This window comes from Artemia sp. Qi Xiang Cuo, chromosome 2 (genome assembly GCF_049724085.1).
Source record: "Artemia sp. Qi Xiang Cuo chromosome 2, ASM4972408v1, whole genome shotgun sequence".
Classification (NCBI taxonomy): Eukaryota; Metazoa; Arthropoda; class Branchiopoda; order Anostraca; family Artemiidae; genus Artemia; species Artemia sp. Qi Xiang Cuo.
The window spans coordinates 40,545,155-40,570,765 of record NC_142795.1 but is presented as its reverse complement, the minus strand read 5'-3'; the positions used below and the strand labels follow the sequence as shown (position 1 = coordinate 40,570,765).

Genomic DNA, 25,611 nt, shown 5'->3' with positions numbered 1-25,611 from the left:
TAAGAACGATTCCTAAAACGCAATGACCGGTTAATTAGAATAATAAGCATTGTTTTAAAATTCTATAAAAACAAACTTTATCGTAAAGAGCGAGGTCTTGAGGAGGAGGCAACCCCTTTCACATACGTAATAATTTCTGTTCTTTTAAGGTTTTGATGTTGCTCTTTACTTTCAGTTGAAAAACTTGTTCTCTTTTTATTTAAATACTTACAAATAGCATTTGTTAATAGAGAACATGCGGAACAAGTTTTTTAAAGAGAAGTAAAGAGTCTCATAAAACCAAAAATGAGCAGAAATAAAGTCAAATAATCTTAAAAGAAAAAACTATGGAGTCTAATAGAAAAAAAAAAAAAACAGAAAAACAAAGCAGTGAATGTGGCTAGATTTCAGGTGAACAAACTTTATATTCCGTTTCACATTTAATCTGGTGTTACAAAAGTTAAGAAACAAGTTTGATTTTGTAAAAGCAATACAAAACACATTTTAAATATTTTCACTTGTCTGACTTTAATACATAAAGAAGTATTAAGACTATAAGGAATAAAGATCAGAATATATAAATTAACTGACAATACACGGTTTTTATTATTATTATTTTTTTTTTTAGTGAAGTGCAAATTATGTTCTGGCCAAAAAATGACATGGGTGTGATCAATACAACTCATTATAATTTTTACTCGTTTTGAGTTTGAATAGGTTATCTATATTAAATCCTCTTAGTTTTGGGTTTCATTTATTTGTTAATGGTGATTTGTGGTAGTTTTACACTTGGGAGATAAGAAAAACTCACTAATAGAATTTGGCAACGCTTTCGTCAGTAAAAACTTAAACAATTTAGAATTTGTTGGTTCCCAAAGTCAACTATCCTATCAATTTATCCTTTTTATTTTTTTTCTCTTCTTTTTTTTTTAATTTGGCACCCGCTATTGCAAAAAATTCCAACGTTCATATGGAAGTCTTTTCAACAAAAATGGTTTGCGGTTTTTTTTTTCTAAGTTTTCAAGATACTTATGGGGTGTAATTTCCTCTTTTTGCCCTTCCTTAGCACTTTTCAACAAAACTAAAAAACAAAACTCAAATAAAAATCTCAAATTTGGAAACCTTATTTTCTACGGGGGTATTTTCCGCGGGGTGGGGGGGGGGAGGTGGGGTGGTAAACGTCTAGAAAACTTTCAGAGCTAGGATAGCTACTTTGTTTAATTGTGGTATTATTTAATAAGCTATTTTTTTTCTAGAATACAAGAAGTTTTTCAAATTTCACAGGAGCTTTTCTTCTCCGTTACAGGATCCCCATACGCAAGAAAAAGCTTTAATTTTTCTATTAATTTTCCTGACCGCTGAACCAGTGTGAAAAAAGAGAGAAAGTAGAGTTGCTCCCGCAACACGATACTAATTGAATGGATCTACATACTTTCCACCACTTTGGCTTGTAAAAGCCTCAGACAAGTCGTGAACCAATCTAGTTGTTTCTCCAAAACTGACAACCCCAAGTTCACCAGCTTCAACTAACGACAGTGCTTTCGAGATCATAGCCAATGACTCAAATGTCAGCTGCTTTGAGTGATTGTCAGCCATACTGGACGAATCATCAACGGCTAAAACTATTTGATACTGCCGCTTTGAAGGTTTGGTACGACGCAGCCAAATTTTGTCTTTTCGGAATTGACTAGCAATATATGGAATGACCTGCAAAAATCATAATCAACATGAAAAAAAAGAAAAAAAAAGAGAAACGGTTCCCTTGACATGTCTGGTCACAATATTTCTTTAACTATGACAACTCCTGCACAACAGTGCCGAAGCGTAGATTCAGAATGAAGGGAGAAAGAAAATCTAAATTACCCCTCCTCCTCTTTCCTGGAATCTGTCTATACAAACACACACAAAAAAAAGATTCAAAATTAGCAAGAACGGAGAGCTTTCTTTTAAGATGGCAACAACGAAGAAATTCAAAAAATTTCGGTCTACCGTTTCTTTGTTAACTCTATATCAAAATTATATCACCAAAATTAACATGAAAATATCAGCCAATAGATACAAGGCTAATTAAAATTTCTTTGGTGCATCTTTGGTCGCATTTTAGTAACTAAAAAAAAGGAAAAAAACTCCACAACTAACATTACACAGAGGACGCCAAAAGCGGTGGTTGAGATCTGTTGAGATAATTTCTTGTAGGTCCCCTCCCAATTTTTTTTCTCAATTTGCAAGATTGCTGTAGCTACTATCTTACTGTCTTACTGGTTTTTTACCGTTATTTAAATACATATCATTAAATTTCGGGAATTGATAAGCAAAAGTCCCTCTTATTTATTAATTTAACCTTCCCTCACTACATCTCGTTAGGCCTTATTGGAAAAATCCATAGTTTTGAAAATAAATGCTCAATGTTAAGTAAACTTGGCCCATCATTCATATTTTTCATACAAAATTTCGTCCGACGTCAAAAGTGGGTTTCAGCATTCGAAATACTGGGTTAAAAGTTGGAACTCCATTTCAATGCCATATGTCACCTGGCATAATTTTTAGCTGAGAGCAAAAAACATCCAGTAATACCATTTGGGTTTTCGACTGTTACTAGTGACCTATTTCTTATGAAATGAGTTGTGTTTTTATTGCTCCAAGACAGGCATTGACGTCAAAAGTTCTCATTTCAAATTATTTATCAAAGCAAGAAATGGAGAGGTAAACATTTTTGGAAACACAAAACATCTAAAACACAGAAAAATATGTTGGACCAATCGATCTAGCGTACCGAGCTTGAGTGGATAGGTTAAACTATTTACAAAATATAGCACAACAGATTTTAGACTGTAACTACTGACCTTCTTGTGGAATGGGGCTAAGAGAACATGGGCTGTCCAGTAAAGGGCAAAGGTTCCGTGCTTCCCAATATATATATATATATATATATATATATATATATATATATATATATATATATATATATATATATATATATATATATATATATATATATATATATATATATATATATATATATATATATATATATATATATATATATATATTATTTTTTATTTATTTACTTGTATACTATTCTCCAGAGACTGATATTTCAACAAAAACAATGGGCTATAAGAGAAACTACAATAGCATGCTTTTAATCAAAGGCAGCTATTTCTATGACGAAGAAAATAAAACCGATGCTTCATTATCAGAAATGTCAAAGCAATGGCGAGGGGGCAAACAGATTGAGTGATAGTTCAATAATGACCTATATGTAGCAATACTTTGTTTCTAAAACAAACGTTATATTTCATATTTCATTCAGTTAGCAAACTGAACTCACTGTCAGGACACGCATTGCATCCTAAAGTTTCAATCCAACTAAAGATTTTTTAACAATGAGCTTTATTTAGAAGTTGAGTTTATCCTCAAACAAAATGCGATCGTGAATCTAATTTCAACAGATTTATTTTTACAGCTTTAAAACCACATTCTTCTGCAAAAGGTATTTGTGGGTAAATTATAAAATGTATTTGTGGGTAAATTACCCCAGCAATACTTCACGACCAAACAGTAGAAATAGCCTAGATAGAAAACAAACTACAAACTCATAGGGTAGTATAGAACATTAAAAACAACATAAACGATGCATAAAATAGAAGAATAGATAAAAATAACACAGATTAGTACATTTTTGACATACGAAAGCTTCACTGTGCCTCTACTAACTTCTTTTTACGATGAATTCCAAATATATTCGAGCAATTCTGCTTTTTAAGTATTAAATTCCTTAAGAGTATGAATCACAATAAATATAAATATCCCCCTACCCTAGAAAAAACTATCAGTACTAAAAACATCAAATTTATGGTTTTGAATTCACCACGAAAAGCTTCACAACGTTTCAACCCCTCACGACCGGATTCAAAAGCCCATTTTTGCAAAACGAATAAAAACATAGGATTTTATTCCTCAGCAAGTTAATGAAATCAATTTCTATTGACACTTATTCTAAAAACTTTTCCTAGGAACAAAGAGAAATACGATTCAACACCACTTATAGTAAGTTTTGACAATGATCACCCTTTTCATTTTTCTTTTCTATGCAATGAGCTTCTCCTTTCGTAGAACAAGAAATTTGTTTCGAACAGTTTAGATAAAATAAAATCTTTCACTGCTATCAGATAATATGAATTTTGGCCTTTATAAATCCGAACATTTTAGTTGAATAATACACACCAAATACGGATTTAGAGATGGCGCTTCTGCTCTTTCAAAATGTTGACATGTATTTAACATTTAATGCGCATATTTGTCACAAATGTTAATTAAATTTACATTATTTCTCAATCAAGTAGGAATTATAACTGACCTCATATTAAACAGAAAAGCCCTCTTTTGGGATCTTTTTCAGAAAAATGCACAGATATGCAACAACTAAATTAAAGACAAATAAAAATCTGTCGATTCAGTTTACCGAGAGAAGTATATGTAATAATTACCTTTCTCATATTTAAACGTTTTCCTGTTCTGTAATCACCACGAAGTCTTGAAGCTTGACTAGGCTCTAAAATCAATCTGAGTTGTTCACAAAGATCTTGAGCAAGGGGAGATACGACTGCTTCGTATTTTGACCAGGCTTCTATTGCCTCTGAATAATGAGCCTCGTTCCACTGACGATGCTGCAACGTAAAGGACACATTTTAGCTTACATCCTGCCGTGTTTCACTCAAGCACAAATACATGCAATGGAATCAGTATACAAAACACATAAACGGGCTCGTGTATTATGATTTCATTTTTTTTTTTTTCTTTTAATGCCTTTTCCTATTCTGCGTTTTTTTTTTTCTTCCAAAATTTGGTCAGTGCACGTGATCACAAACACAACTAAATACTGTCAAACGCAGCAAACAAGCAAAAAAAAAAGAAAAAAAAGCGGTAATTTAACATTTCAATTAATCGAGGTATCTGAAGAAAAAAAAACCACAAAAACAAAAGTTTCAACTTACTAGCTTTCAAGGCTTTGATGGACTGAGAGCCTCCAACTAACTAGAACGGTTAGAATAGTAAAAATCCAGAATAGATACTCGAATCAGAAAGACGAAAAGTGACACGCTTTGACGACAAAAGAGCCGCATGCGGCTCGTGAGCAGTAGGTTGCCAACGACTGGCCTAGGCTATTCGGAGAAACTCCTAGCATGTTTTATCTCAGTAGATATTTCTTTATAGTGGCGGGATAGGCTTTATGAAAACGAAGAAAATCAGGCGAAATGTAACCAGAAAAATATATCTTATTCTCATGTAAATTTGAATTCAGTCATCTTATATGACAAACTCCACAGCCTGAGATTGCATAAGTTAGCCCTGGATGTTTAACCTTAATTACTATTTGACAGGAAGAAATATCAAATTAGAGCACTTACTGCGTTTTATACATGTGCATTTTAACATTTCACAAAATATTCCTCTAAAAAAAGGGAAGAGAATACAGAGAACAAGTCAAGCAAAGACCGCCTACGAAGTATGACTTCCCAGTCACCCTTGTCGCACCTGGTTGCTGAGGGACCACTTCGATGGTTCGGACATCTTTTGCAACTGCCTACCGACACTCCAGTTCGGATTCTTTACGACTTTGAACCAACCAGTAGTGGCTGGAAACGTCCAAGAGGAAGACCCAATTCCTGGTGGAATGATAGTCTCGGAAAATTCCTGGACCAGGCTGGAATTTTCCTGTCTGATACAGAGGCCCTTGCTGCAGACCGCCCCACGCGGAGAAGGCTGACAACGCTCTTAATGTAATTCCGGCATTAGGATTAAGTAAGTAAATTACACAATCCAGAAACTATTATTCTGAAACTATTCAGTGACACAAAATAGCACCCTACCATACCTCTGAACCGAAAGCATGAAACTTGATTTTTTTTTTTTTCTTCTAGAGAAACGTTCAAAAGATGCACATCTGGCGAATGAATATGCCTCTGATATCTAAAGAGACAAAGTTTTGTCTGGTGCCAAAGGGGGCCAAAAAGTGATACGCTACAGTACATATGGAAACTTTAATTAAGCACACAAAAAACATAAACTTACTTCAGACCAAAGGGCCACCTGATTTTCTAGTTCTAAACGAAGGTGATCTATGTCCTCCTGACTTAATCTTTGAGCGTCCTCTTCAACATTGACGTTAGTAAAAAATTCAGTCGAATTTCCACGGGCAGCACCATGCGTCTTAACTATTTCACCTTCTACTTCAACATGTTCCTCAGATGGTTCAGCACCACTTGGGGTTTCATCCTCAGCTGAAAAAAAGGTAGTGAACAATAATCGACAATAAAGCAGTCAATTGTACCAAAAATGGACCCAAAGAATTACAGAAAAAAAAGATTAGTTAGCCTCCTGCATACATTCGCACAATCTACCGTCTTCGCCTAAGATCAAATAAAATCCATTTATGACCAACTTGGATCTGCAAAATGTGTGCTGAAGTTCATATTAGATTTTTCTCTTCCTTTTTGACAGATAGCAGTTCACTATAAAATAGATTTACGTTTGAGCCGGTTCAACTAACTGCTACTGGTAGTTGGTGACTTTTGACAATCAACAGAAACACTACAGAGAAGGAAGAACTTGTTTTTAATCATTACTTGGGATTTTTAAACAAATCTAGCCGAATAATTTTTTTCACGTCGAGAGGATTGAAAATGATATCCGTATAGAGACCCCCATCCCCCTATTCCCCAGAGCAATAGGATTGGCCCGAGAGCCAAAAAAGAACATAAGTAAGACAATAGCTATTCCTTCCAATCAGTCTTCTTTTATATGGCAACCCGTTCTGGTGATATCATGATGGCAATAAGGGATGGATCCCTCTCCCTGCAAAGATTGGATCAGGTACGAATCCGCAAAGGAAATACAAGGATATTTAGCCCAATATTACTTTCTAACAGGTTTAGTTTAGATACAGCACCATGTTTTTGTACATGTTTTGAGGACATGAACTTACAGGTCCCCCCCCACTCCTTCAAAAGAGATTGAATTGTACCCAGACGCTGCATAGCACGACTAGAGCACTAAATCTCATTTCCCACTAAGCCTGGTCGGAATTCAATGTTGCTTTGTGGTGAGGGTTCTGGCAATAAGAATTTTGCTTCAACTGCCACAAACGGTATCTGAAGAAGCCAAGACTCGTGTCTAAAATGTAAAGTGACTTGATTTACTAAATAAAGAATGCAGCGTTAGCGCGAAATTTCGTTAAGATCCGACAATCCATTCTGGTAAATATACTGACGTCAAGAATTTAGTAACCGTTTTACCCCACATAGAGCCCTTTCCCAAAAGAGGACAACAAAAGGTATAGACTGCCCAAGCACAATGAATAAGATATAATCTTAATTCTCACCAAGTTTGGCAGAGACCCCACTGCCCTTTCTCCTAGATGTCCTAATAATAGGAGTTTGAGAGGTATCCCCCCATTACCTCCGTAACAAATGTAAGATTGGGCCCTGATCCCCCCAAAAGCACAACTATTACATTAGCTCTTACTTCCAACCAAATTTCTTTAAGATCCAACAACACCTTCTGGTAAACGTCTTGACAACAAGCACTCATGGGACTCTTTCAAATATATCGGCCGGATTGGGCACAAATTCCCAAAAGGCAAAATTCGGACACTTACTCTTGCTTCACAACAAGATAGGTCGAGGTTCCACAACCTCTGGCATGTGGTATATATCGTCATAGAAGGAATTTAGGGACCCACATACACCCGCAAACGTCACACTGACCACGAAACTTCTTTAAAGTACAAGTGTGACACTCTTATTTTCATCCAAGCTTGTTTTACACTTAAGAACCAAATTCGCTAGATACCCTTATCTACTGGAACACAACTGGCCTAGTAGCTCTTGCTTCAAGCCAAGTTTTTTTTCCCTTTCTTTTAATTCAACAACTTCTGGTAGATGCCCTGTCCTGATGACAAGAACTTCGGGAAACTTTCTCATCGTAAAGGTTGGATCAGTTACAAACTCCCTAAGAACAAAGCTTGGATTCTTGCTCTTACTTCCTAAAAAGTGGGGCTCATATCCAACAGACTATCTTGAAAGACCCCGTAATGACAAGAATTTATGAACTCCTAAAGATCAGAATGGATACAGAGCTCTATAAGACAGCTGCAAACTTACTCTTACCTCTAACCGAACTTGATAGGGTTCGACCCGGTAGCATCTTTGAACAGATCTCTTGATGAGAAGAAATTAGGAACCCCTTCTTTTCTCCTACTGTAAGCGAGTTACATCTGAGCAGAAAAAAACATAAATCAGGCGCAAGTTTTTACTTCCCAGAGAGTTTGATTGAGATTCGGTCATTTTTTTTTTCTAGTAGACATCCCAATGACTAGAATTAAAGGACCTCCTCCATCTCCCTCATAGAGGAAGGATTGAATCCGAAAGCCACAAAGGTGGAACTGGGCCACATACTCTTACGAAAAAACTTTGATTGTGATCTGATAACCCCTTTCGTTAGATGTTCTGATGACCAGAATTTAGGAGCACCCATCTTCCCTCGACATATGTTGAGCTACATACATATCCCCAAAAGTGCAACTAGGCACTTTTAAAAAGTGCAACTTTTTAACATCGAGTTTATTCGAGATTCAACAACTTTTTCTGCTATTTATTCTGATGACATACATATAAGGCCCCCCCCCCCCGACAAACACAAATCAGATTCTTATCCCCAGAAGTCATCACCAGCTCTTACTTCCTAACGAATTTGGTTGAGATTCGACCATCCCTTCTGGTGGATGTCCTGATTACAAGATCTAATGACCTCACCTCAACACTCATCTCCGGATGGTTTCCAAAAAGCCAAAAGACACCCCTAAGAAGTTTAATTTAGGATGACAGTTTCGTTTAGCTTCTCGATTATGCGATTTAGTAAGCTAGAAAAAATAAATTCGATTTTTTCTGGAAAATTACTGAAAGTTTTTATAACTTTGGACTGATTTTATTCTGTGTTCCACGGACCCCATACCGGATTTTGTTTTTCGAGCTTCCGTATCTTACCGCTACTAAGTTTCAGATCTCTAGTTAAAAAAATATAATAAGAATTCGAGAATTCTAAACTGACTATTTCAGAACTTTTCTTAAAAATATAGAAAATATGTCATTTTTGAACTAAAGGCTCGAAGAGATAATTCTATGATCTATATGAGTCCAATTTAAAATATTCCTTAGTTTATTTTGGCAGTTGAGACCATACCATTTTGCTTCTTGTTTACTCTAACAACTTTATAGAAACCCTTATTCTCTGTTTTACTATTCCCATTTCCGATTTTACAACTACAAAAGCAGTAGGGTTGCTCTATAACATAATTTAACTGCTTACGTTTTCTCCTGTCCGATGGTTTTGTTCCTCGTATTTTTTCAGACTCTTGATTAAGAGCATTATCTTCGCCAGTCTCCTCTTTCTCTTCTTCCATAGGAATGTCTTCATCATCTGCCGGTTTCTCCCCTTCTTCCCTGGGCACGGGTCTTTCTTTTGCTTGCTCCTAGAAAAGAAAAAAATGTAAGCCGATATAAAAATTGTTTTCAATCCTGTAAAAAAAAAAAACCTATTAGACAGATAGAAAGAGAAAGAAAGAGAGAGATAGATATATAGATGGAAACGCAGAGAGAGAGGGAGAAAGAGAGGGAGAGGGAGAGGGAGAGAGAGAGAGAGAGAGAGAGAGAGAGAGAGAGAGAGAGAGAGAGAGAGAGAGAGAGAGAGAGAGAGAGAGAGAGAGAGAGAGAGAGAGAGAGAGTAAGAGAGAGACCTCTGTAGCTGCATCCACTGTTTCGGCATCGAAGTGCTGCTCTGATTCCCAAATGTGTTCGTAAGCTTCAGATTCTGTCTTTTCGAGTAAGGAAGCATCGTCTTCACTTGTCTGCTTGTCTTGTTTATTTTCTACGGTTTTTAACCGTTTATTTTCATTGCCAGCTTGATCAGCAAGAGATCGTTTCATATCTGATAGGCCAGGCTGTTTTTGAATACGTTCTTCCAGCTGCTCTTGTTTTATGCGTTGACTTTCGACCTTGGCTGAAGTTGGACCTTGATGACCTGCTGTTTGCTGAACTTGAGAAACACCTAAAACAAAAAAGATAAAGGAATGAACAACAATTCGAATAAAAATTATTTAAATGGAATTAAATATCGATTATACTCGTTGGAGAAACCTATTTGTGGAGGAAGAAAATATTTTCACAATTAAACTTGAGTGTGTCCGAAAGATCCACGATCTTGTTTTATCCCGAATAAATTGTTGGATTTTCGTGGGGTTCTTGAATCGGACTCGGAAATTTTTTTGCATAAACCGACGAATTTAGCTAACAAAAAGCCCAATGAGAGTGTGGGATTTTATGTTGGAGTCATAGAAAAAAAATTATTTGATAAACTTGTGACTTATATTTTATTTATATGTTAAATTATTATAGCAAAGTATCTGAGAATCTCTTGCATCGTTTCTCAAATCCAAATTGATGCTTTTAATTAAAAAAGTATTGAGTTAAAAGAAAGGAAAAGGAGAGAAAGAGCCATACTTTTAAGTATACGTAGAAACAAGGAACGCAACAACTGCAAAAGGAAATAAAAATTCTCACTTTTTTACTCATTATTTTGTTTGATAACAGTCTTTTTAATGTCCTTTTCTGAACTAAAAACTAAGAAAAAAATATTTATTTTGTCACATTCAGAAAATTTACATTTGTTGAATTATTAGTGTAGCTTCCAGACTATCTATGTTCCATCCTCATCATCTAATGCCTGCCTATAGCCCTAGACTGCAGACAAAAGTTCGGTGATTTTATTGGTTTCGAATATTTTTTTTTCTCAAGAAGAGTTGACTAATAATGCCAAATAATCCCGATTTGAAAAAAAAGAAGATAAAATAAAATAAATTTGTGTATATTTCCAGGCATTAAGGGAAAGCTGGGATATAATCAGGTGGGTAATTTTAGAGTTTTTATTATTTCTTTACGTACAAAATTAACACACCACTTGATGTGTCTTTTAGCGTTGATTCCTAATATACGAATCGCTACCCTTACAATGCACCTCAACCCTACGAATGGGGGCAGATATAGCACTAGACTATATATAATACTTTGTTGATTTTGGTGGTTGACACTATTTTTGCACTTATTTCTTATGAATGACTCGTTCCGAATACCAAATAAGATCCATAGAAATTTTGTTAATGTAATGAAGTAAAAATCTTTGTTGGAGCCATTTGATTTGTTAAAAATTTGTTTCGTTTTCAAGGGACAAAAGAGGATATGGCAAAGTTCATTATGTTGAAAGCAAAGTATAACAACAGTTTTACCAAAGAAAGGAATTCTGCGCAAAAACGATACACCGTGATAATAAGTGAACTAGGGCTAGACGCTGGCTAAATGCCATGGACAGTTGCTCAATTAAAATGGGAGAATTCACTAGCGAAGTATATGTCAATTGTGGATGGGTTTAAAAAACCAGTAAAAGGTAGTGGAACTGGTACAGAAGATGATGAGGATGAACTGCTATTTTCTTGTATTAATCGGCATATCGGAGCGATCCACAAGTTTCTGGGTGAAGTCCCATAGTTGCATTGTGTCTCTTTTGTCAATTTTGGGGTCTAATATCCAGATTGATGCATCCAAAATGTAACAATTTAACACAGGACCCCAAAAAATAAAAAGGCGAGCACCCCAATTCTACCCGTTCCTATGCTTCAGACAGACCTAGAAGTTTAAATAAAGTCGAAGAGGAACAAACTATTTCCAGAAGATGCTCTGTGGAAACTCAAAATAATCCAAAAATCACCTCAAAGAGGTATGTACTGCTTTTATGAAAGAACCAAGACCTACAACTCCGCTCCTTGAACGTCTGGTTAGAGATATAGAAAAAAAAATAAATATAAGTGAACTTCTTGTCATCTATTTTTATCCGCATTTTTTAATGCAAGTCTACAAGGCCGTATCAAGGATTTTTTTTTTTTTGGGGGGGGGGGTATTTTACTCAAGGAATTTGACAAAAATACCACTAACAGCTTTCAGCCGCATATGCTTCAAATTTCACTCTTTATAGTTATCTGAAATGATAGTCTGCGATCTCCTATGAGATATTCTAAACGGGTTTTCCTGTTATAGCTAAGCGGTTACAGTGGTGAGCACTTTTGTGAAATTTCTTGGTCATATCATTATTAGTACAGGAAAATGAGCTCCAAAAAGAGGTCGACCCGAAACAATTTGCAACAGAAATGATTTTTACACCATCTTGTAGAGAAAAAAAACTGAACAACAAATCCATTTTCGTATATTCTGAGTCGACGCAAAATAACCGCTTTTTGGCTTTTAATGCTATTTTTTTCCGTTATTCGAATAAAAATCGCAATTTTCGTGGACATCGGTTTTTCTTGAACTGAAGTATGATTCTAACCCAAAATAACATGGCGAGACCAAAAACAAAGTCGGATTTAGCGTAAAGAAGCACCATACAAAAAGTAACTGTATTTTTTCGACTTTTTTTCGCCTAAAAATACAATTTTCGTTACAGCCCGATTTTCTTGAATGAAAGTGTGGTTCTGACGTAGAATCACGAGCTGAGACCTAAAATAGAATCAAACAGGTTGTTCACTGAACCAGAAAAAAAAATCGTTTTTTTTAGAAAATAATTAGGGAAAGTGAATTACAAACCGAACTGGTTTTCAATGGTCAGTATCGTAAATCACAATTAAAACACTCTTCATATACTATTTAGGGTCAACACATAGTGTCTAATCTTCACAGTCTATTAAATAGAATCAATCCTACAAAAAATACAAAATAGAGAATCAGATTCCGACTAGTTTTACAACTTCTTCATTTGGAATGGATTAACAACTAGGGATCTAGGTTCTCTTCATCATTGTTGCTGTCGAGTTTTGGGGAGTTGGAACACATTGTTCCCTTGCAGGTTCTGCATGCTCAAGTACAAACTAAGCCGTTTTTAAAGCACCTAAACCACGCTGAACTAAACAGTACAAGACAGGAGCTCTTCACGATCTTAAGGAGCATACGCGGGGCTGGTGGGAGGTCAGTTGTTAATGGGTACAAGAAGTCATCTTTATTCTTCCATCCCCATTCCTCGGCTTTCAGTTCCGGATCAGGCTCCCCGGTCCATGCCTGAGCTTGATAAAAACTCCATAGCTATGAAATTTGGCTGCATCAGAAGTTGGTGGCAGATGTTCTGGGTGAACAAAAGAGTTTGCCGTTGTCACTTTCTTTTCAAAAACTTCTCTGCGGAGTTTGTTCAAGTTCCCTCCTTTCGACGAACCGTATATGATCAGCAGGGCGTCTTCATCAGGGGTCTTGATTCCTTCCTTCGAAGCAGACTTCTGCATGAACACTTCAGCTGATGTTCGGAAATCATTGTCTTCTATCAGCCTCTTCAGTGCAAGACCTTTTCCCACACCGTGGATTCGCGAAGTAGAGTCACAGCCTAACAGGGCGTGAGCAAAAAGGATCAGATGACAAGTATATTGTCCCAGCTTCTCTTTCAGGGTGTGTATGTCCCATATTCGGGGAGCTTTATTCAACTTTGGCTCAGGTGCGAAGAATAGTTTCTTGCTTGACAAGTCACAGTGGTAGCATAAGAGAACCAATAGATCGGTATCGTCCCCAACTACGGCAGTGTCGTGATACCGTGAAGAGGCAACAGCAGCTTCCACAATCGGGACATCTGCGTCACCTGATGCCTGGGAGACAGAGACACCCTTGGCACGGAGATGATCAGCCAAAGCGCAGATAAACCTGGCTTTGTTTTTCTTGCAAGATAAGAACTCTTCTTTCTTCACCTTGAGCTGCATATCTGTTGTGAAGAAGATCTCATGGCCAACTGAACGACTCCTCTGCGAGTGAGCCATATCTTTTATGGAAGCCCCACCATCGTAGCCATCGAAAACGATAGTGGCAGAAGGGTACTTTCCTGTCACGTAAGTTGCATAATGGTTTAAAATCTCCAGGTATCTTTGATTTTTTGTCCATGGTATCCTGTGCAGCAGAGCTCCTCCGTCTAGGATATATCGAGTGCCTTCGGGGAGGGGAAATAAATGCTTCTCAAGGTTGCACACCTGGGCTATGGCCTTCGCAAGTTCTGGTTTGTTCGCAGTCCGGAGCAAGCAGGAGCTGTCAAAAAGTGAAGCTGGGTAGGAACACAGTTCGTGTTGAAAGTACTCAGTTTCCGTAAGATTGATCCTTTTCGCGATCATAATAAACCTCTGAAAAAGAAGAGTCGGGTCTAGTCGTTTGCACTCTCCCCTTGGTCTTTTCTTGGTGGTAAAAAGGATTGACAGTTGTTTTCGGAGTAACACAAAATCACAGACCACCTGTCCACACAAGGCGTCAATGACATATAGGCCCACATCTTTGGCAGAATCAACGTTGGCAGACGGATAGGCAGTTAGACCATTTGCTATGCTTCTTAACTGAACATCTCCCTCAAATGGTGAACCCCTTACCAGAAACTCGATAATCGTCTGCGTATCTTTGCAGTATCTCAGTTGCATCGGCTCTGACATCTCCTTGTGCTGATCACTTGTAACGTACAGAATTTGTGAGATACGTTCCAACAGAAGGTTTACTGTAGAGCAGACTGGTCACGACAAAACCCATAAGGACCTCTGAGCCTCTGTCATGCCACTGCCGTTGGTAAGGCCACCAGAGGTTTTAACAGAGCGCATAAGCTCCTGTTCAATGACAAGATCTGTGGAGAGTCCAGCCCAGAATCTATCAGAACGTCTTACTACATGCATGCCACTCTGGAAAGCCTGGTAGACCGTAGGATGGGTATCTTGGAGCTTGTCCATTCGCTAGAGGTAAAGATGGCATGATTTCGTATAGTGGTTGTGTCCTGCAGCCGCCAGGTAAGTTAACATGTCTGAGGTAGACTTCAAATGGAGCTCCCATGACCCAGTTCGTTCTCCTTTTACAAAGTTTCGTAGAATCGCAACCATGTCCAAATACTGGAACCAAAGCTTTGATGTTCGACAGTGGACTGATGTTCTACTCGACTTTCTGGCATTACTTGAGGTCTTCGTCTAATTGATTTCTCAGTCAAATCTTGGGAATAAACTTTGAAATCTTTAAAAAACTGAGTGATGAATGTGACGATTTTCATTTTTATTGCATTACGTAGCCTTCGAAGTGTCTTATACTAGTGCCTAGTTCAGGTATTTTTACGAACAACCGATCATTTGTTGAATAACAAGTGCCGATTGATTGTCTTTACAAAAATTACCGCAACGCATATTGATGATAGTGAAACTTTTTTGTTTTGCACCAGACACCCAATCCGGCTTCATGTTCTGTCTCAGCTTGTCATTCTGCATCAGAATCATACTTCATTTCAAGAAAAACGGTCGGATACTAAAATTATATTTTTTTTTTTGGAAAACGTAAAAAAAAATCGCATTAAAAGCCAAAAAAAGGTTATTTTGCGTCGACTCAGAATATGCGAAAATGGATATGTTGTTCAGTTTTGTTTTCTCTACAAGATGATGTAAGAATCATTTCTGTTGCAATTTGTTTCGGGTCAAACCTCCATTTGCCTGTACTATATTTTCTCCTGTGTCGGATGTAAGTTTTTTCTAAGGAGGAGGGTGAGGGGGTGAATGTACATTCTACCGCCGCCTTCCCCTTTAGTCAACACTAAATATTACAACTTTCCTTTAGAGTGAAGGTTGAATGTATTCCCTGGAAAACAATGGAATTTATTAATAACACGTACATAATTCATTAAAAGTGCTCGTTTTCGGTTTTATCAACTCATATTTTATTCCCATTACTTTTGAAAGACACATAATACTATTTATTCAAAAAACCTAGATAAATGGTAGTGGGCTAGGTTAATTAGATATGAAGCGTAACATTTATGAAATAAACATTTACATAGTACACTTTTAATATAAAACATTACTATACATATAATCAGCATTATCAAAGTTGAAAATGCATTTTTTTCTTTTACAAATTAAATGAATTTTTTTTTCAAGAATGAATATGGATAAAATGAATTCAGAATCAAAGACTTTATCTGAAATAATATATTTTTTTGTTTAAAGTATTACTTTTCTAGCTTTTCTTTCAGTAAGTCTGATCTTTTAGTAATTCATAAGGAGTCTATTTTTGAAGACTGAGAACAGATTCCGTTCTCAGTCATTAATTCATGTATGAGATAATTAAAAGAGTCCGTCGTCATAACCACCTCTTCTTAGCCTCCTTATTGCTTCTATTTTCCTTACTATTTTTTCTTTATTATTTTCCTTCTTACTGTCTCTCCTTTCCTTACAAGACAACTGAAAAAGATCGCGCTTGTAAACATGAATTGTTTCAAATCTAAGATAAATTAGAAAAGTAGAACTGTGTTCCACTTAAGTCTTATCATTGATATTCACCTTTATCACGTTAAAGTCCAAAGACGAAGGAGCCTTATAACCAATATCCGTCAATTAAGGTAACCACTACTTAATAAACACTAAAGGAAATGATAGTGTCATTGTGTCACTAGGCCAGTATGCTGGAATTTATTCTATGGAGTTGTGGCTTGTCGAAACCCTAAACCAGACGAATTATATTGGAAAATGAGTAAAAAGCCCCGCCCCTAGATTTCGAAAGATACTTATTTTGTGTCTTCAGTAAAAAATCTTTGCCTTCCTGCATTTTAGTGAATTAGTCCCCCCCCCCTGGAAACTTTTAAAATTATGAACAGAGGGACCTACCTAGGTTACCTAACCAGCTGAGCACCGGACAATCATTGAAGCCTCACCTACTCCCATTACACCGCTCAATCATCTCAATATACAAGGCCAGAGGCTACTAAATACGTATAATTATACTTGATAAAACACTCGGGTATCACAATTTACATAATTTCAAATTCAATTAATTCTTTTTCCGAAGTCTTTTTTCTATAATTTTACTTTTTAGTTTGTTTCTCACCTGAGGCGCTTACTCCCGCCCCTAGATCCAGCTCTGATTTTCCCGATACAAAATACGATTATTGTTGAATAGAAAATCGAATAGCACACTCTTTTGTTGTTATTGTAACATACCTAGTTCAAAAAGAAATCTTGCACTAAGGTCAGTAGACAATGTTTCCCACCTGAGGCGCTTACTCCCGCCCCTAGATCCAGCTCTGATTTTCCCGATACAAAATACGATTATTGTTGAATAGAAAATCGAATAGCACACTCTTTTGTTGTTATTGTAACATACCTAGTTCAAAAAGAAATCTTGCACTAAGGTCAGTAGACAAAATTTTCAGGCAATTGAGGATATTATATGTTTACGGCTGTTTGCCTGACGTTTGCTGAAGAAGCAGCAAATTAGTTTGCAGAAAAGAACGTTGAATGTTTTGTTGGATTTTTGCTAACAGAATATTTCGGCGACGCTCCTTGTTTCTCATTATAAATACCAGTAACAAAGAATATTTTCACCCTAATGTCAGTACTGCTTTGAAAGGACTCCAGCAACCAGCAGCTTATAAAATATCATATTTTAGTATATCAGCTGTAGTAAGCTGTAGTAGTGTAACAATATCAAATGCTCACCAATTCCTTCGGCTTCTTTATTAGCCTCTTCTTCATTGGCACCCCCTTGCTCTGCGTCTGCATCAGCCTCCATTTGTACATTATCAGCAGAACCTTTAGAAGGTACTTCAGCAGCCTGAGTCTCCGATTCAGCAGATTTATCATCAGAAGCAGTTGCTTGGGTGGACTCCATTTTCTCCTCGTCAGCCGTTTCACTACTTTTTTCAGGTTCTTCGCCTTCAACTTCTGGGTCATTTGTTTCACCTTCTGGACTCTCTTCTGGAGACTTATTTTCATCCTGTTGATTAAGTATTTTTTTATCGCTTATCTTCTTTTCTTTGTTTGGGCAAAGAAAAAGAAAAATACATTCATACAAAAGTAACTTTATATGGCTATATAACGTCGTAAGTTTAACTGCCATCTTAGGTAGACGTTTCATAAGAGGATATTCTTTGTAATTAAAACTATTAGTACAAAGAGTTGAGGACTCAAATCATTTATTTAGAAGACATCCCTAAAAAACCTAAAAAAAAAAAAAAAAAAAAAAAAAAAAAAAAAAAAAAAAAAAACAAAAAAAAAACAAAAAAAAACAAAGCGAATGTATAAAACGAAAGAGTTTGGATTCTAAAGTTGTATTATTCCTCATCCGTCAATGCTTTACAAGAATCGGACTTTAATGTTGTTTGTGTTTCTCATTAACAACAGCATACAAAACATGATGCAATAAAATGTCTTAGTGCAGCAGAGATGACCCAAAAAGGGTAAAATATGATTTATATTCTAAATAACCCCTTGATTCTCATATTTTTACTTTCAGTCATCAATATTATTTTTTTTGTCAGAAGAAATTTTGTATTACCAAGTACTGTAAAGGATTTTCGAACTAGGTGCGACTCCTTTCTCATTCAAACAGGTTCCATATTCATATCCGTGCCCAGGGGCCTGGGTCTTCTTCCGATATCTCTATCGGGTTATTTCGTACATTTTCAGCACAGTCCATACGTTTCCATCCCCCCCACTACCAGCCAATCCTTGCAAATGTGCCTAGAATAGAGTTAATTGACATCCTATGAGATGAAGATCATTGATGTTCTTTTTTGGAACAATTTCTCATTAGATAGCCTAGTGACAACAAATTTGGTCCTCCCTGGGAAAGGCTAAATTTACATTATGTATCGTCATTCTTACTTAATTGCTATGTTTCTCCGTACTTTCTGCAGACTACTTTTAACGACATTTCAAGATTCAAGATATTTTATGTAGCAACGCTGCAGTTTGCCCCCTCTTCTGAACTTAACCCTACAATAACTGAATCCTTACTTCCTTACATTTAGAAAATGTATATTTGTTAAATTTCCGAAGTTGTTACCAGTTGAACTGCATATACAACCCAGAATTACATCAAAAAATTGAAATTTTGCTTTGTTTAATTGGCATTATTTGTCACTAAGGGCCCATTAGTGATAAGAAATAAGTACACAAAATTATTCTAACTAAAACATCCAGCAAACTTTTATATATATAAACTGGGCTTATATCCACAAATTAGGTGACTGGGATGAAATTAAAAGTAACAATGACTAAGAAAATTGAATAGAAAGATATTTTCGTAATTTTATGAAGTAAGAATTTTGTTATTATGTGTTTAGCTCAGAAGACGGGATAAACTGGATTTTTTTTTCCCAAGAAACAAGAAGTAACGATATTATTGAAATATTGTTTCTTTTTAACAAAAAATGTTCTTGTCAATTTGAGAGAGAGGAAGGAAAGGGGGAGAAAGGGCAGGAGAAACTAAATTTTTTGTTTAGAAAAAGTTTTGGAACAATTGAAATGCAATCTGGCTACAAACGAAATCAGACGTCAATTGTTACGTCATGGAAAAAAGCATTTACATAGATAGATAACGTCTTTAGCAGTTTCCTCCAGCGTCTTTTTTACTACAATTTTTTTTCATCCTAACTATTAAATATTATTCAAAGCAACATTCTTGTCGATTTGAGGATGTTGTAGTTATTATCAAGAGTTGGTTGATATTGCGAAATAATGCCAATTAAAAGGGCTGCCTCGGCCAAGCGATAAACTACGCGGCCCAAACTCCAATAGCTGATTTCTGAATCTAAAGTGATGTTTCTATTGTTTTAGTATTTTTTTTTTCTTTGCTAAGCAGAAAGGAAAACTTGGCAAAATCTCCCCATCAAATGACAAACTTCGCAATTGAATTTACTTAATAAAATTCATGAAAATAATTGTAAAATACAAAAAAAATATTTATGCAATACCTTTTATGCAAATACAATTTTGTCACGATGTCACATTTCCAGTTTTTTTTTTCTCAGGATTTATTCCACCACAAAAGCAAAACATTTTACATTTAGTCCAACAATTACACAATAAATATTTTATTAGCTATTTCTAATAAGTCTTGAGTCTTAATCGCTGATGGCAAATCGCGATAATGATTTAGCTCTAGTAGCCTGACTCAACTTTTCAGATTTCAGTTTTTTACAGTACATTTTTTCCGGGAAAGTCAAAATAAAGAGAACATTCGTGCAAATAAGTTGCAGAAGAGAAGGGAGGAAAATCCAGAGAAAGAGAGGGGGGAAAAAAGGAAAGAGAGAGAGAGAGAGAGAGAGAGAGAGAGAGAAAGAGAGAGGAAGAGAAAGAGGGAAACAGAGATAGAGAGAGAAAAAAAAAGAGGGAGAGAGAGAAAGAAAAGCAGTTTGCATTCAAGACTAGAGGTTAAAACAAAAACCATTTTTTCTTTTTATGTACGTACGAAAACATTTCATCGTAATCTTTTAATTTAAAGGAAATGTATAAGATAGGAACACTGAAACTCAAGATTTAGCTTTAAAAGGATAGTTACCGCCATAAAGACTGGTGCAAATCGAAAGAAAAGGAACTTACCCTTTCTATTTCTTCATCTTGTATTTTTTCTTCTTCTGTTTTCGATTCTTTGCTTTCTTCAATTTCAGCTGCATCTTCAATCTCTTTGCTCTGAACTTCAGGAGTTTCTTGGGGCGGTTCTTCAGGAGCCTCCTCGTTGTCATCATCTTGATCAGCACCGTCTATATTCAAATCGTCCGGAAGATCAAGAGGTTCCGGTTCCGGTTCAGGGCCTTGCTGACCTATAGTAACAATAAAAAGTAGAACAAAGCAGATTTTAATGCAGTAGAATACACTAATTCCCTTAAATGGCCAGGAGGTGGAATAAGTATTCAAAGAAAGAAGAAGAAAAGGAAAAGAGAAAGAAAGGAAGAAAAGGGCTATGATATGGTGGGTTTGACAAGAAGGCTTAAGTGGTTAATTTAGGCTTCTGATAATTTTGAAGCACCAATAAAACGGCTTGGGACCCACTGCGGTACGCATAGTTGTGCCTCAAAGTGTAAGCATACTGAGTTCACGTTGGTTAAACCCAAAGTCAGCTTAGGCTATAGGAAACTTGAGCTCTCCTTATCTTATTCCTTCTTGTGCTTCAGAGGCACCCAAGGCATCTGCCAAAATGTGCTATTCGTCCCTCAAATGCGCTGCTACCATATCCTCTTCCCAGTGTGTATGAACATGTTTGCTTTAGTAGATTCCTATGGTATGTTTGCTTGAGTGAGTTCATTGGTTTTTCCCCTTGCCACGCTTCCGTCGATGGACACCAAAAGATGAGACTTCGGTGATCGGTCATCATTCTTCTAAGCACCGAGTACCAGGTTATTCAGTCTTCAGGTTCTGAATATGTCCATGAATAGAGGTTGTCTAGTCATTTGGCGTAATGTCTGATTTAAGACACGATGTGTCCAGATTATGCTGAGGATTCTTCACAGGCATTTTTTTCAAAACCTTGAAGTCCATTCTTCTGCTACTGATTTAGCTTCCACCATTCTCTTCCGTACAGTATAACTGGGATGTCATCAATCTTGAAGACTCGAAGTTTTAGCCTATCACATTAATTTTAAGAACACCAAATGTGTCTAAAGTTAGTGAAAGAGGCACTGTCCTATCCAATACGAGTGCGAATCTCTTTATCTATGACCCCCGTCTTCTTTACTGTTCTTCTTAGATGTTTAAACTGGACAACATGCTGTTCAACCTCAATGTTGAGGGCTCCGACAACCATACTCGATAAACTAAATAATCAATGGAATTATTAGGTAAACTTACTTTAAGCTCAAATTTCTTAAAAAGGTCCTTACCATGATATGGGTCAATTTGATCATCATCGGGGTTTTGGTCTTCAAGCTCATTGATCTCTTTTTCCTCCTTCTTATCATTTTTTGGCTCATCTTTGTCTTTTTCGTCATTACCTTCAGGAGCGTCCTCTTTACCAACAGTTTGGGATTCACCCTCCTAAAACATAAATTTCTAAGATTCTAATCATATAGACATTACATCCAAAATTTAATTTGATTCCATGCGTAAAAACATCATTAAGTGCACATAGTAAATAAGCCACAATTATTAAAAAGGGTAGATGAAATATTCAACAAAATAAAGAGAGACGCAACTAATTTATTATCTGAGAAAATCAATATACGTCCCTCAAATGTCCACAAAGTCTGGATACACACAAATTTTGATAGTTTATTTGACATTTTCGTATGTAAGAGCTTGAAACTTCTAGAGCAGGGTTCTCTGGTACGTTGAATATGATGGCGTGATTTTAATTAAGATTCCTTGAATCTTAGGGGATGTTTCCCCTGTTTCAAAATCAGGCAAATTTTCTCAGGCTCGTAACTTTTGACGTATTCTACTCAACTTTATGAATCTTATATATTTGGAATCAAAATAATAAGCTGATTCTTTTCATGTGTCTACTGGTATTAAAATTCCGTTTTTTAGAGTTTCGGTAAATTTTTAATATTCGTATATATCCAGACTTTGTGGACACCCTGTATTATGGGGAATAGCCAATGGGACGATACAGTCATGCCCAAAATCAATGTGTCGCACAAGACAGAGGGAGAGAACTGATTGGGGAGAGCAGCCGTGACTGGAGCCATAAATTCTGAAAATTAGGTCTTGCTCAGACTACTTGATGTAGATTTATGGATTATATTCCAAAATGAATCCATATTATCCAGCTTGACTTTGCAATTATGTACTTGTTTCCGTAAACACACTAAAATCATGTATAACTGAGTGTTTGACTACCTTGGGAATTGGACAGAACGAATCATTTCTTTAGCCCGTATATTACAAACCCGTGAATTCGATTTTATATATCTATGTATACCTTATATATCTACAAGTAAGGAGTGAAGTTTTGAACATATTAGAGTGGAAGAGGAGTGTGCACAGCTGAGTTGGCCTTAGGCGGCTTGGTGCCGCAATGAGTTGTCAGTAGTAGTAGTTGTCATTCTTAGTTGTAGTAGTTATAGTAGTAGTTGTTGTCATTCATTATTTATATATTATTATATCTGCTTTAGATATTATTTACATATTATTATATTTACATATTATTATATCTGCTTTAGGTGAGCCTGCTTAAATCATTTGTTCAAAATATTTTCATTCAATTACAGTTGAATTATTAATATAAAATACATCAAAATAAATAATACAACATATCTTTTTAAATTTTAATTAGAAAGCGGATATGGAATATTCTTATAGTATTGGCTTTCTACGGAGGGGGGGGGGGATTTCATATTAAATTTATTTCGTCTTGCATATCTTTTTCCGACTCTGTATGTGTTATCAAAATATATTAATTAGGTAATTTATGTAAGTGTAGGGTATAAACAGGGTATCGTAGACAGAGGTATGTAGGGTATGTAGGGAAAACCTGACTTTCCAGCATCAGTTTGAGAATGCAACAACAAGCGACATTTCTAAGACTGGTGAAGAAATAACTTATGGCATGCTAAGCATTTTATTCATTAGGGTTTTCTTTTTCGTTGTTGTAAAATTTAGTTAGAAAATGGCTGTGTATTTTCGTTGGCAATATTTTCAGCGCTAAAGTATGCCACCAGGCTTGTGCGCTGTTTTGTGACATTTATTTATGTATGTGTTGTAAATAAAAATATTCTACTCTACTCTACTCTTTGAAAAAAAAAAAATATTCGTGCTTAGAGATTCAGAGCATCATAGCGTTTTCCGATTTATGGACTAGATTCCCCAATGAAGGGAATTGTCGGGGGGGGGGGGAGGAGGACTTTATGGGGGGAAGAACTGTACGCGAGGGAATTTTTAAGCACTTAGGAGAAAAAACTCTTTTGTTTTAAGCCGAGGACAAGGAATGCCACTCAAAAATCTAATAAATTTAACACAATTATGATGTCGAGCTAATGGGTAATAGGAGGCCTGTTCAGGGCATTAAGGGGTTGAAAACATGAAAACACAAAAAAAGTGTCTTCTTAAGTCACCGTTGTTTAATTTTTCGAGTATGAGAGAAGTCCTTTGGACAAGATAGATTCATAGTATCTACTACAGAGAAGGTATTCACCTTGCCGTCCCCCTTTCCTTCTTCTTCTTTTTTCTCCTCTTGATCCACTTCATTATCCTCTTCATCTCCCCAAACTTCTTCATCTAACTTGTCCTGACCCTTTTCTGTTTCACCCATCTGCTTGTCTAAATCCTCATCCTCGCTTTCATCACTTTTTTCACCATCTTCATTCGGTTTTATGTCTTGTTGCTTTCCCTCAAAATCGTCACTCATTTCAATACCACCTTCTTCTTCCTGTAATATAAATTGATCAATTGTAGAAAATGGAAAAAAACCTAAATTCAAAGAAATCAACCAAGGAGTTGCATATCATGGTTGCAGCGGGACCTGCAACCTAGAAAAGAATGAATCACAGCCCATAGTAACAAAAAAAAGACTTAAAAACAAAACTGAGTAGAGAGAAAAAATTGTCATTTGTACCAGATTCAGGAGTGGAAACTATTATCTTGCTTAGTCTTAATTGTAAAATATACTTCGCTAGCAAATAATGGTATTAAATCCGTCTGTGGATCTATAAAGTAAAGAAAAGTTTAATATAGCCTATAAACAATTAATAGACAAAGCGAGAACCAAAAGAAAATAATAATATTACGAAGAATGAGAAACTAAAAATAAGCTGAAGCTAGCGTTAATTGTCAGTGGCAGGAAAAGGGAGAGCACCGGGTCATAATTTTTGTTGCCTTCTTTTATTCAGCATACATCGCATGTTTTACAGTTATTTATTCTTTTGAAAAAAGAAAAGAAAAATATGTATACTTTGTCATATGTACAATTTAACAATGTACACAGTTACATTACGAAACCGGGTTTGAACTCAGCCTCACCTTCACCCCTCCTAGAAAAATTTCAACAGGCACCCATGATAAAAGGAGAAGAAGAATGCGAGTTAAAAAGTTTACTCCAAATTCTGTAGCGTTATGCAAAAACCGTCTAAGTCACATTTTCCAAATTTTTCAGGAGAGCGATTTTTCTGGTTGAAAGCGTCTCTTGAATCCGATTATGAACGAAAACTGCTGGGGAAAAATGAGTAAACTGCTGGGGAAAAATCGAGGAATTGAAATTTGCCATTAGATTTCGCTAATATGAAGTATATTTTGAGATAATGGACTTAATCGATTCTTGCAAATTGAATTTTCTCAAAATCTTTCAAAAAACAGATAGCAAATTCAAGCTAAATCAACTTCATTTATGTAAGAAATGGTAAAAAAAAATTTGTAAAACATGAGAATATTAGCTCATTGTTCTTGATTTTCATTTTCGAGGTAGTTTACCACTGTATTGTCATAAAGCAAACTTTTTTAGAAGGCATGATAGTCCTCAGGCACAAACGACACAAGTGACATCAAATCCTCTTATTTCGCTTTGGAAATTGTCTTCCCCCATTGGGATATTTTGTCTTCATACCTGCAAATGAAATTTTCTGGGATCCTCTCTTTCTAAAAATCATTGTTCTGAAAGGTGCATCTTCATCTAGACAAGTTTTGAACTTGATGATGCCAAATTCTTTTTCGTACCGCAACCAACGGACAGCCAACCAAGAGAATGGCTGATTTTTGGTGTCCACTGTCCTTTTGACACAACTTTTCCTGAAAAATTCGTTAAAGTCAAACAATTCTGACTTCTGCATCTCAGT

The 25,611-nt window shown here is 36.1% G+C and overlaps 1 protein-coding gene across 2 annotated transcripts in view; it reads right to left on the bottom strand.

Annotated features, from left to right (window-relative positions):
* LOC148955225 (midasin) overlaps positions 1 to 25,611 on the bottom strand; it is a 348,425-nt gene that overhangs the window by 9,298 nt on the left and 313,516 nt on the right. For both annotated transcript variants that reach the window (XM_089100939.1, XM_089100949.1), the window contains 9 exons: positions 23,979 to 24,212; positions 21,727 to 21,880; positions 20,450 to 20,670; positions 17,564 to 17,840; positions 9,776 to 10,086; positions 9,349 to 9,511; positions 6,055 to 6,263; positions 4,470 to 4,649; positions 1,412 to 1,686 (listed from right to left, as the gene is read on the bottom strand). In XM_089100939.1, the coding sequence (XP_088957065.1) occupies positions 1,412 to 1,686; positions 4,470 to 4,649; positions 6,055 to 6,263; positions 9,349 to 9,511; positions 9,776 to 10,086; positions 17,564 to 17,840; positions 20,450 to 20,670; positions 21,727 to 21,880; positions 23,979 to 24,212 (2,024 nt within the window). The remainder of the gene's footprint in view (positions 1 to 1,411; positions 1,687 to 4,469; positions 4,650 to 6,054; positions 6,264 to 9,348; positions 9,512 to 9,775; positions 10,087 to 17,563; positions 17,841 to 20,449; positions 20,671 to 21,726; positions 21,881 to 23,978; positions 24,213 to 25,611) is intronic.